This window comes from Bombus pascuorum, chromosome 6 (assembly GCF_905332965.1).
Source record: "Bombus pascuorum chromosome 6, iyBomPasc1.1, whole genome shotgun sequence".
Classification (NCBI taxonomy): Eukaryota; Metazoa; Arthropoda; class Insecta; order Hymenoptera; family Apidae; genus Bombus; species Bombus pascuorum.
Window position 1 is genome coordinate 11,883,190 of NC_083493.1, and position 14,076 is coordinate 11,897,265.

General features: G+C 42.2%; 1 protein-coding gene across 1 annotated transcript in view; it reads right to left on the bottom strand.

Annotated features, from left to right (window-relative positions):
• LOC132908396 (protein Fe65 homolog) overlaps positions 1–14,076 on the bottom strand; it is a 144,516-nt gene that overhangs the window by 109,803 nt on the left and 20,637 nt on the right. The window contains exon 3 of the mRNA XM_060962386.1: positions 4,853–5,201. Coding sequence (XP_060818369.1) covers positions 4,853–5,144 — 292 coding nt within the window. The 5' untranslated portion in view covers positions 5,145–5,201. The remainder of the gene's footprint in view (positions 1–4,852; positions 5,202–14,076) is intronic.

A 14,076-nucleotide genomic window follows, 5' to 3' on the forward strand; every position in this document is an offset into this window, starting at 1 on the left:
GCGTCTGTCTCATGCATCGCCACGTTGCTTCTTCATCTTTTTTCAACCCACTCGTAACCATCGCGAGTCGTAGTCGTTGTCGAATGGCACACGTATTCCCATATTTTAGACGGCTCCGGAGTGAAGGAGAAGTATCCCCGACAGATTGAAGCATTTATTCGACACGGAAAAAGGGAGCTGTAATACTTCTTTGTGTCGCGATGCTTTCTCGCCGAATAAATCAATTTTTTTTTCACCCACAGCACAATGCGTTTTCCATGCATCCATCCTTCTTAGTGCTAACGCATTTCTACGTCTTTACAAGCTCGTTCCACACGGTCGCTTATCGAATAGGATTTTTATATCTTCTTTCGCCCAGGGCTGTAACGACACACAGAGTAATGTAACGCAGTGTGTTTACGCGTCTTTCATCTTGTATCACTGTATTATACAGAGCAAATCAATTTTATTAACTCCCATCACGGACAGATATCACGTCTTTCTATGCTTCTGCTACATCAACCGGCGTATTTCGTTTTCACTTTGATCGGTCTCCTGTAGTAAAACGTGTAACCCCATTTACGTGTTCACGTTCAATTCTCGTCAAAGACTGTGATTCCATCTCGTTTCTCAATTTTATCCCCTACCGAGCGCGACCTCGAATCGCGCGATTGTTTAACCTCGTGAAGGATATATTTATAAATCGACTCTGTCGCGGCTCTTTTGTATGTTTCTTTTTTCTATCTTCCGCCCCGCGTTTCATTTTTTATTTTTTTATTTACAAAGGTTTGCGCGCGCTCATATTCTATCGTCTCCCTTCGAAGTGGAACGTGGAAAACAAAACGAAACGGGGAGGATAGATTGAAACGTTTATTCAATCGATAGGAAGAGAACAATCTGTCGTTCGAATACATCAGCGAAATGGTATACTCGCTGCTCCGCCAAACGAATTAATTTGCCGAGTAATTTCCAATACGTACCGAAAGCATCGATTCGATTTTACTTTCGCTCTTTTTTCTCTCTTATTGCTGCTCTGTTCGTTTCGTGTTTACCGTGTTTCCGTCGATTCCTCAGATAATCAAGAAACATGCTTGCGTCGCCCACGATTCCTCGTATTTTCATCAACCAAACGTTATGCCTGGTCGTGACCAACAGACCATTCGTGCTCAGAAACTGTCACGGTTTAACTGGTCACTGATAAGAGCAACAAACCCCACGGTTCGATTCAATCTTTCGGAGAATTTCTTTGGAATCTTGAGATCCGATCGGGTTAATTGAAAAATCCAACGTGTACCAGCTATTTTTAACTCTAAATTCACATTTTTATGGGAACAATCGAAGGAATAGAACGTAAATAAAAATTCATTTCATCTCCTACACAGAGTGTAAGAGCGCTGCTTACGGGATTCATTTTAGATATCAAGAAAATGAATCAGTTCATCTACAATTTCAAATGTTCATGTATATAGCCCTAGTCGCACTCCGTGTATTGCAGGGAACACTTGATCGGATATTTCGTATACTTTTTTATATTACGTGCATTTTGTGTTTCTTTGTGCTCTTAAAAATTCCATAAATATACAAACATCTCTAATTATTATCAGTCGTTTACAAGGACGAATGTAAAAGATCTGGTAAACCCGATTTCGAAGCTTCTTAGCAGTTTGTTGCCCGATTTTTGCTCGGAATAGCAGAAAGTTAGCAGCAGTTGAATTATGCCACATGTTCTCATATTCTTTCACAATAAACCGGAAAACCATTTCTTTTGTGCCTCTGTTCCCGCTCGGTAAATTCGTTCGAGCGAATGTAATATCGCGAGAGGACTTCGAATGAGAATTATTTTTAGCCAGGCACGACTACGCGGGTTATTGCCTCTTTGTGCGCGGACCGGCTTAAGGGGAACCAGCAAGCGATGACCGATAAAAGTAGCTCGAAAGCTGGCAAGTTCGATTCAATTTCGACAACTTTCGGCCGCCGTGTGGCGACAACGCAACGGAGTGTTGTCATCAAACTCGCATCCACTTTGCAGGCTAGAGAGGACGAGTGGTTTTGGAACGGACCACGAAAATCCACTTTCGATGCCCCAAGCTCTCAGTCTCCTAGCCGATGCATTATTCCGTCGAATAAGACGGATGGGGAATAGTATTCCAATTAGGGGCGTCTAACGCAGAGCGGACCTTCGATCAGCCCCCATAATAGGCCACGAGTTTGTTACGTGAATTATGCCAAGCTTGTAACTCGTGTATTGTGGTACGTGAGCGAGATCAAAATTTCCTTCGACGATCACCGGAAGTTATCTAGGCGCTCGTATCCTAGAGGCGTTAATCGATCGTCTGATCGAGCGAGGACGCTTTCGTTCTGTTCGATGTTAATTTCTGGGTAATAGGTTTAATCGTGCAGAGAAAACGAGAACTTTAGGCGACTTTCTATTACGAGTGACAGAGTTTTAGGTGATAAGAGAATGCGTAAATGGATTGAATATATAAACACTTCTATTTGAAGAATAACAGTGTATTCTTCATGGTCAATTTAATCGTACTAATCGTATTCCTAAGGTAAATAAGATTGGCGAATCGATCAACTTTATTTTCATCCTATCAAAGTGGAATTTATTCCGCTTTTAATTTACTTGCACCTGTGCTTCATAAGTGTAAACTTCAAGAAAGTTTGAAGTAAGTGGAAGAAGTGGGAAGACAGAGAAAAAGAGAATACAAAGATATTAGAAGATATTGCGTTATGTTCTTCAACGACAGCTGTGTATTGTGATGTATTGTACTATAATAACTTGGAATTATTGCAGTATATTTAATTATACCTTTGCTTTCATACTGAAACTGTATTATGTCTCTATCTTTTCATACTTCCAGGTATATCGTAATAAAAATTCTCACTTTACATGTAACCAGGAAAAGATGGTCTACTCTTTTCCACTGAAATCGTTTTCTCTCCAACGAATGGCAAAAAAGAAATTATCGTAATCGTTGGCCGTTAGGCAGATAACGCAACAATAGAGGTATATTATCCTCGGATTAAAAGCGTTCAGAGCAATAGAAGGTAGAGTGTCGGACAATTTTTACTCGAAAGATCCCAAAGGATCTACGATGATAGTCCATTTTTCTCGGGGGCCACTATCGGAATAGGTTTGAGTCACGAAACGATTTATTAAGATTCCTGAAAGTTCGAAGAGCAGAAGGAAAACCAAAATGCTGGATGTTGCATGGTTCGGTCGAGGTAGCCGAGGTAAGAAGGATGACCCGACTGGGAGAAAACGGCTTGTCCAGGGGAAGCTTAATACTCCCGCAGAGTCCAGCTAAGGCGAAGTCTGCTTGCACACGTACGAACATAAATCTCATGGCTGGAGGATCGACAAAAATTTTGTTTACAGCTGGACTTGTTGCTTGGAAAATCCAGATTTATAGATCCTATTTCGCGTCGCACATCGGTGTAACTCCTTTCTAGCGTCGAAAGGAAGTTTTCCGGAATGGCGAAACTGCGAAGAATCTCGAAGAAGAATCGACGGAATTAAAAGTCGCGCGCCGACGACAGACGTAATGAACCGAAAGAGCTTGCCAAGAATCACGATCTGTCTGGCTAGAGGAAGCTCCCTGTTAATATAGGACACCCTTAAATTCTCGTCGAGAGACGGAAAGGGAACAACGATAGCGCGGTACATTCGCCCAACGACCCGTTGGGGTCTAAATCTTGATAAACAGCTACAAAGATTGTTAACGTTCTTCCATTATTTAGAGGAGAGGCCGAGTTCTCGCGAATTTGGAAGACCGGAGAAAAAGAAAGAATCGGATGGAAAGTAAAAAAAAAGGATGGAGAAGAAGAAAAGAAGTTGGATGCCGGCCAGGCTCCGTGGGTATTCAGGGCTGAATGGTCGATCGCCAAAAAGTCGGATATTTTATAGGGCTGTGCCGTGAGCGTCGCGAACGTTTTGTCGCGAGAATGATTGAAATGCATGAGCTGACTGGAATGTCGCAAGTTAAAATAAACCTATGCCCTATATCTGTGTTTTTCGTCCATTTAAATGGACGCGTGCATCGCGAGTCATTCTGCGTCATTTCACGAAAAAGTTTCTTTCGTTCTAATCGAGATTTAATATACGAGCTTGCTGGTGAAATTTGTCAAACGTATTATATACATGTATGTACGTTCTTGGTGCATCAGTCTACAAATCGTGCCAAGAGACCGCGTGAAAAAACGAGAAATATTACAGAAAGTTCCCAGCCAACAGACATATTTACCCATAGTCGCAATCACGATTCCTACGCCACACTCACTTCTGCCAACGCGCAACTACTTTCGCGATGTCGTCATGCCAGGGTATTGCCCATTAACGCGAAATACGACGCCTTCGTTACCAAGGAATGTTCACTTTCGAAATAGAGCCGTTATAATACCGTGATACTCGTACATCGGATGTTGTTTGTTCGACGTATGTAGAGCGGGCCGGTAAAACCGTGTTCGACCGATTGTTCGACAGAAACGGAATTCAATATACTATTCATATCGAAAGTGGCTCGAGGGGTGTTCGTTAAAAATACGCGCACAAAAGACAAAGAAATCCGGTGTTCCGTGAAAAATCGATTTGATTATAATGCCGAGTTAGAAGTATCCGCGTTTCGATACTCAAAGCGTCTTATTAAAATGCATGCATTTATCGAGAAACGTACCGGGCGTTTAATGGAAAAGATTCTCCTTGACCTAATACTGTTAATTACACACCGACGGATAACTTGTCCTCGTTAAATCGAGAAAACTTCGTCCGCGAGGAAATCGCGACGGTGTTGAAAATCGCGAATGAAAAATATCTTCGCGTTTGGATCATGCGTCATTTTCCTAGTAACAAACATAGGCGATTACTCACCGAGAAAGACGTTCTCGTCGATGTCGTCGGCTTGCAGGTCGAGGTCAAGGTCGACCGCCCCGTTGGTGGGAGCCTGACGGCTCCTCTTCGCGAGGTCCATCAGTTCGCTTCGATGATCCAGGTGGCCCGTGGCCAGAAGTTCGGCCAACAAGGTCAGATAAGACGAGTTGAGAGAAGTGGGACTGGTAGCACGTAGACAACCCGGCAACCAAAATCCTAAAAGACCGTAGGGAATCACCGGTACCGCTCCGGTACTGACGAAGCCACCGTTCAGGAGTTCGCCGCACAACATAGGTGCAGCGATGACCTCAGCTCCTCCCTCGTGACCTTGGCAACACCTCGATGCCGACTACCTGCATCAACAGATTCAATGGAGGTCGGATTAAACAAAAGTCACGGGATTACGCAGTTTAGCCTAGATCGAATTAAAAGGAGAAGATAATCGTTTTAAATTGCCACAAGGATCGTTACCCTTCGTCGACTGAAATTTCGTCGCTGTTTCAACCCTTCCACAGAAACGATATCTTTTTCGCTTCATCCGCACGATCTTTACGATCTTACGAATCTTTATCATGAAATGAGAAAAAAGGCAACGAGAAACGTACACGAAGAATATAGCTATTAAAAGAAGAAAAACACCCAAAACGTGGACCGTGTTAAATTGCTCTCGGCATGCCACGTAACTTAAGGTCGTTACTCTTTCAGCTTCCGACCACGAAACCGAATAATATGCCGTAACGAAAGGCGCTATGCGCCGTTGAGAACAAAACTTGGAGAAACATCTGCATAACAAAAGATTTGGCGTAACATGCTGGACACACCGCGGCTGGAACAATACGATTCTGCACAATTATCGCGAAATGCGCGTAAATTAATGCCACACGCACATATATACGCTATCTAAGCACGTGTGCGAGCACAATACATACAGACCGATGAGATATGGACCTACGTTATACGAGATAATATTCGGAGGTGGAGCCTGTGCGTTATGTAAAAACGTTCGATGCACTCGACGACTCGTAAAAATCTGCTCGCATCGATTCGTCCGTCACGACACACGCCTTGGAATTTTATAGAAACGTGCGATCGAGGAGAGCGTTTGACAATTCTTTCGTCGACGTGTGGTTCGATCGTAAAGTTTTCAACGGCGAAACAGCCGGAAATTGAACCCACCGGCGCCATCCATTCACGTGCACAAGAATCTTCTATTTCTCGTTGATCTTGCGTGAAAATTTCGAAAGAGCGGAGACGAGGGATCACTTTCACGCGAAATTTACGGGTATTCTCGCGAGAACCAGTCGAGATGCACGATCGAGGGAGAGCCGGTAACGCGGCAGTGGACGGGCGTAAATGGACTGTGACGAAGAGAAAACCAGAAGCGATCCAATAGCAACGGAGACATTCTTCTGGGTCCGGCCACTCGCGTTGCTGTTCTGTCGGACTGACGTCACTGGAGAATTGTGCGTGGGTGTGGACACTGGATGATCTCACGTTTGCGGTGCCGCACCAAGAATTTCCTGCAGAGCGCGGCGTTCATACGTTTAATCGATTCGTATCGTCGATTCGTATGCGTTATCGCGCGCATAAATCACCCGTTCGAATCGGAGAAAAAGACAACCAAGAAATCGAATGGAACTGCAACGTTTCCGAATCGAAACGCGTAAGGGAGTCTACCGTCGATACACGCGAGGAATACAAAAGGGACACGCGATCGGTAAACTCATTGTGAAAAGAGATTGACTCGCTTACACAATAGTATCGAGAATAGTGTCGCTTGAAACGAAGTGTGTGACGTTGATACGGCCCTGCTTTACTGGCACGCATTTCTTTCAGCGGATCAACCGGAGTGAATCGTAACGGATCAGAAGCGAGAAATACCCAGGGAAATGATCTCCCGTTAATTCGATCGTCTATGTACGAACTATCTGCGACATACATATTTCATGGGAATTCGGATTACATCGCGAGAAATCGTAGTAGAGTTCGAGTTCCAGAAATTCCTGATCGGAATTTCGAACGTGTGTAGCGTGCATTGGCGTAACGCCACGCAGATACACCAAGATCGATTACCAATTTTCAACGAATCTATTTTCGGGAATAATACGCAAATGTTGACTGAATATCCTCTACCTAGTTCCTTACGTTTCGCGCGTTGTAAATTCAATGTTATTCGAACAAGCGCAGCCGTGTAACACTCCCACGGAAAACAGGAGGAGTCTATCTGCATCGTTCGTTGCTTTGAAAATTACAAGAACTCGAAACGCGTAATACGATTTGCGGTGCCGCTCGACCGAAAACAGACACAGTCGATATCGCAGGTAGAATATGCAAACATCGTTTCACGGTCATCTTTTCTTATCGCGACGACAGCTTTGAGGCGATTATTATTTGGTTCGAAATCGAGGAAAATGTTCGTGCCGTATAACGACTGTAGAGAGGAAGTGAGAGAACGAGTATTACTAAAGTGATTTAATTTTCCAGAAACACGTGCGCATCGCTACGCTACTGCAAGACGGTGAATCCCAAGCAAGGAAGAACGACCTTTTACGATGCACTATTTTCGCCAAAAAGCATACTGTGCATAGCGCACACGCGAACGGAATATTCTATAGGAGATAACATTACAAAATCTTGAATAGTGACGTGACTTGGTGCGTGAATTTAGTCTGAAAATCGTCCGAAATATACATATATATAACGTTCGGCGTCCTAATCGATACAGAATAACGTATCGTACGATAAATTCGTTTAATGATATCGTTATTAAAGATTAATGAACCGTGTAGCTTATTTCCCGTATTTAAAATTGGGACGTTACTCCAATTTGTCATACGTTTGTAACACAGATATGCGATATGTTCAATTTGATATATATATACATATACAGATATAATAAACGCATTTGAAAATGTAGCTTCGTATCCGAGCGAATTTTTTGTTTCAACTTTTTCATTTGCAATCCGTTCATTAATATTCACGGAACGAACGCGTGCGTACATAATGTTCCATTGGTAAATGCCACAACTTTCCATCATCTATATCAAATTTCGTTCCGACTCTGATCGAGTAACAAGTTTCAAATTGATCGGCGCCTACGCGCGATAGGTGCAAATATTAACAATACATTTTCCCTGTCAGCATAGGGCGATGTTTGCCGACGCGTCTCGCCAAGACATCACAATAACGAACAGATGTTTCCCCTGTCTTTCAAAAAGAATAATGATGCAATGAATAACGAAGCAAGTCGATTTTTCCTCGCCTTTTTTTCTATTTTTTAATCGAAACGATAAAACCCATCGTTAGAACAATGCATAAAAGAGGCAGGTAGAACAATCGCGGCTTGGGATCGAAACATGCAAAATTGATAAACGCGCGGCGTTGGCGAGTTTGAATCAATAAAATTTACCTAGTCGAAACACCGTGTTCAACTCTGTTGGCTCCTCCAGTTCGTTTTTCCTTGATTGCACGCGATTCGGATAATGTTCATGATCGTCGAGTTACACTATTACCGGTATGAATGAATCATGACCGGCTAGGAATACCGCGATACCGATACTAAGAAGTTTGCAGATAACACCGGGAAACCAGGAGGGGTTGAAGGAAGCCATCGACCAGGAGCGGCAGACGAACGGGCGCCATGACCACCCCACTCCACTCTTGCCTTTATTCAACGGCTTATCCAAAACTGGAACAACCCCTTGCTCGACTCTAGAGCACGAAACGTATGAGCACTGGGCACGAGATATTCGTTCCACCTCCGTGGCCATTCATAAAATAACCTTAAACGCAGCTTTTAACCGCTAAATACGCCGTGATTTATAACAGTATATTCGTGTTCAACGGATGATTTCACGGATCGTTAGGCTCAAGGTAAGAAGGAACAACGATGGGTGGACAACGAATTCAGCAGTCGGCCTCGGTTATTTTCGTCTCTCGAGTATATTCCCACGTATAATTTTCATCACGTCGAATTATCATGATTCATCGTGCGACGAATTACCAGAACAGTGGTAGCCACTGGTCCGGTCAACAAATTTCGCGACCCAATTTCCTGCAGGCTACCCCAAGTTGCAGGGAAAATGATAGCAAATTTTCAAATTAGTCCCGCGTTGTTTGCAGCTATGAATTTCTCTTATCCCCGTAGCTTCGATTCCCGAGGGCCGTTGAACTCTTGCCGCATTCACAAAGTAGTCGAAGTTCGCGCGGGTCGATAGATATATAAACGAGTGGTAAGTTTCTCTCGGTACAGAACTCGGTGAGTACTCTTGCGAGCACGTACACACCGAATCCTGGTGGATCGTTTTCACCCCTCCGTGTCTGGGTAAACATCGTCGACGCGGCGTTACCGACTCCAATCTCGACTGTGCCCGCGAAAATCCGGCGGGACTCGATATCACCTGCCGGAAAATCGTGACGTCGTCGAACCGTCGAGCTTATGTATGGTAAACTCGAGCTCGATATCGCAATGTCGCTCGTTCGGAGCATACAACCCTGCTAACCTCCACACATCGAGTTTACCCTACAGCTGTAGGACAGATTCTTCGTTTGATAACCTGCTACCAGCGAGGCTTGTAAAGGTATGTAAGCGTACGCCTACGGAAATATCAATCAAAACGGGACCAGAGATATCAAACGTACGATGATAAAATATTTATATGAATAACGCGCGTGTGACCGAAAAAGAACAACATACAGTTTTCCGAGCTCGTCGCTTCGATTTATGTGCGATACTATGAACACACACTACGTCAAACATCAAATAGAAACGAACAAAAGAAGAAGAAAGGAGAAAAACTAGAAGAACGAGCGAAGATAGGAGTTCTATCGACGAAAAGTTGAACGGATTTTTTATCTGACTGCATATAGCGTCCAAAAGTAGCTAGTCGACTCGATAAGAGGGATGTCATTTGCTCCCCCTTAGCTCCAAGGAAAAGACGAAATCTTCTAAATCGAAGACGAGTCCCGTGCCGACAAGAATCTCGTCATTAAGATTTTTGATTTGAATGCAAATAGGTTTCTAGTTCTTCGCGCCTTCGTTCTCTCTATCTCTCCAGATATTTCGCGCCGTAAAGGGAAATAGACTTTATTTTCTGAAGCAGGACGAAAACCTTCGGCCGATGCGTATCTTTCCAACGCATTTCCCATTGACTTTTTAGTAATCATCGTCTTTATAAAACAACGATAGATTCTTTTATTTCACATTTTATTTCTTTCGTTTCTTTGCAATTTTTCTATTATCTTTGTCAATCTCGCAGGAACAACACGTCGTTCCTTCGATCTCATCGCTGGAAGCTTTCCACTCGAATTAAGATTTCAGGGTTCAGAGAACCTTTCGGGCGAAGAGACACGCAGCCGGGGCCGAAATGGATTTCGCCGTGTGCAACAGCGGCCAGGTAAGCCAAGACGTAATTTACTGGTTTCTGCTTGTTACACCGGCCGTACGACGCCCTGTCGCCATGGCGTACCTCGTAAAGACGACAGACTCGACGTAATTTTATCCTGTCTGGCCGCTCCTATATATACACATACACGCCTTTCGTTCTTCGACCAAATGAGATTTTACTTCGTGCCAGGTAAGACGGTACTTTCGCGCGCCTTCTTCTCGCGACACGCGCTAACTACGCTCGTCAATGAAAATAAAACGGTTCGCAACATCTAACCCGCATTTCCCATCGCGTTTTTCCTTTCGTCTTCTATTCGTTCTCGCGTTACAACAGGAAGTTACCTTGGTCTTACTTGATCTAATTTTACATCCTCGTGCGAGCTACGATTTCTGTTAAACGAGAAAGAAAAGACACGAGTCTTATTTTTCACTCTGACGTGCAAACCGGAGAACTTGAAACAGAGTAAACGGCGTTTACGCAGAACGCATGACGTTGGAAATAATTCAGGGACGTTGATCTTGCCCACCAAGGATGAATCATGTGACTCGATTCCATTTTACTGTATCTGCGCAGTCGACGTTCGTTACCGAAAACAATATCCAAGGAATTAATATGAATACTAACGGAATGGACGTGGGCAAGCAGTATCGTGTTTCGATCGGCGACTAACGACGGACCATTACATAGAAGTGGGTTTTGATATCGCGATCGCTTGGCAATAGGATTTGCCATTGAGTCGAGATTATCCTCGCAGAAGGTGAATTTACACGAGGATATACATAGTTAGCTAGGGCAAGGATGCTACTTTACAGTTCTCTAACGCAGATACCCGAATATATTGAATATATTTGACGTTTCATTGAGTGGGAATTTCTTACGTGTCATCGTTAGAAGAGAATTAGGGTACAAACTAATAAGATCTTTATGTTAGTGGAGATTAGAAAACGACATCATGGAAAGATCGGTGTATTTACGTCGGTAGAGGACGATTTCTTGGTACGTATGTAAATTTGTAAGAAAGTTATCGTTGGTCTAAATTCACAAATGTATCGAGTATATTTCACGTTTTGATAAACTGGAATTTCTTACATGTCATCGTCGTATGAAGAAAATTTGGGTATAAATTACATCAGATAGTCGATGTTAGCAAAGGTTAGAGATCAACATCGTCGAAGAAAGAGTCGGGCAAGTGGAGTAACTTACGTCAATTTGAATACAGTATCTTAATGTAGTAAATTAGTGAATAAGTGATCGTTAATCTTTATTTAATAAGCGCTAAAGCTTCGTCTAAACGTTTTATTGTTCGAGAATCATTGGAAGAGTTTTTTAATTGAGAGGGCGTTCGTACATAACTACGTTCGTTAAATTCGCCATACCTTTCGGACGAACAAACTGCTCGCTATTTTAATTAAAAGTTTCTGTTTAGTTCCGTTCTGCAGGCAGAAATTATGCAGCGCATTTAGAGCGCGAATTCAAACTAAAGTGATGAGGTAAACCAGCAGGTAAACCCGGCTAGTGGACAGGGCAGCGGGTTGATTGATCGCGTGTCAGGTTCCAGCCAACCTGGCGCCAGCACAGAGTTTCTCAACCTGGCGCCATGCTAGGTATATCTCGTACTAGCATGCAGCTTGTTCTACGATCTGTCCTCGCTTTCTTATCTACACGACATTCAGGCATAAATTTTCTGACTCGTAATTTTCTTGAATGATACACAAATGATAAATATATCCAAAGCAATTACGGAGAATGAAATAGACCTTGAAACGAACGAATGAATTTTCGCTTAATCACGATTCATCTATTTCTTTTTTTTTTTTTTTTCTTTTTTCCCTTTAGTCACGACGCGGTAAACAAGAAAAATGACTGGACAAGGAAACAATCGAGTTTTTAATGTTTGAAACTGCAGCTTCGCAGGGATCGTGATTCTACCTGTCGTTTCTATCCCGGATTTTTTCTGTCAGTCACTTATTCATTTGATCTTTTTCTCTTCCCATGGCTTCCCGTACAAGAGCGGACCTTTCATTTTGATCGACGAGTGACGTTATCATGGCTAATATTGGAGAGAGAAGCAACTCTGCTACTTCCGAGCGATCTGACTCGCTCCATCAAACATTCATGCTGTTGGCCGCGAGCTCGTGTTGCCGCTCCGTGAAAATACGCCCGATAAAATGCACTGACCTCACTCTGTTCCCTCCGCCCTAGTGGCGCTCTTTTGTGCACGATACGACATCGCCAGCCAACGCTAATATGTCTAGAGTTAGCTTCCACTCCCGTAGTGTAACTTTTCAAAAATTGTTCCGCTCGTTTGAACTCGATGATCGTCGTTTATCTCACGTATATGGAAATATTTCTAAATATTTCTAATTTCTGTTATTTATTATTAATTCGTTTCTCCGTTGATCATAAAATACGAGACGAGAGAAAACGAGACCTATGGAATATCGAATTAATTCTTGATTGTTAGTTCGTAGGTGATTAGACTCGATTTAATTTTTACTATGTTTCATTTTATTTCATTTTCTCTGTACTTTATACCGCATACCATGATGCTTATATATAAAATACAGAACAAAAATTCAAGCGAGTTATTTTAAAATTAAGTATTTCATTCCAAAATCTTGTGGATTATCCATGATACAACGTTAACGATCGAGGATTAAACAGATCGACTTTAAAGTAGCGGAGAACTTGTTGCGAGTGCGACACACTCGAAAGATGACCTCGGCGTAATTTTAAAATCCGTGAACATTGGATGGAGAAACGACAAGGGAAGTAACGGCAAAAGAGGATGGACAGAAAGAGAGACTTCTGAATGCAAAGAGAGGAGAGTGAACTCTAGACCACTTCGTCACACTCGAGAGAAGACAGAGAGGGCACGGCAGCTTGTTCTAGTTTACGGTTCTCAGAACGAACGCAGAGAAAACTCAGCTACCGTGAGCCTTGCGTGGCTAAGAGGCTACCCCGAAATTGTCGCAGTACTCTGTCGGATTTGGTGTCGAAATAAATCGGCAAAGGTTGCTCGCCAAACCGTATCTTTATCCAGGATGCCACTGATTGAAACATAAGAAAATTATGCTGCACGTGCCAGATGGAAGATACCTTCGTATCAAAATTTCGAAGAAGACACACATTTTTTGAGAAAAATAAATTTTTGCGATCGTCGATCGAATTACTGAGAAAATCGATTTTTTATAAATAGATTGCCGATGTTTGCATTTGTGAAAGATTGAAAGATGTACAAATACACAGATTAACTTGCAAAAACAATTCTTAACCTTCATGTAATAAATGTTGGATAAAAATTTATGGCAAGTCATTCCAATAATGATTTAATCTATATATATACATGATTTGAACCATAACTGCGTAGAGATTCATGCAAGTCATTGCCACGTGTTAGCAAGCAGCGTTCAATTGATAAGTGAAAAGATACGCTGTGTATGATGGTCGAGAAAAATAAATTTATCAGTAACATTTCTATAAAATATTTATATTTATATTTACACAAAAACAGATGTATTAAACAGATATATGTATATATATATATCCGTAATAATAAATAATAATATAATATTATTGTTTATTTCGTAAATATAAACTGTTTTTGTGTAATCGTAAATATTTAGTCACAGTTATTTAGTAAATATAAATATTTTATAGTTCAAATAATTATAGAATTACAAGGATGACGTCGTCAAGGTATTTGAAGATGCCGAGTCTGAGAATATTCGTCTGAGGAATGCAAATACGCTCGACAGTCATAGTAATATGTAGATTAATGCCCATTTGATCGAAAATTCTCTCAGAATTAATTTCTTTATCCTTAAATGTATCCTT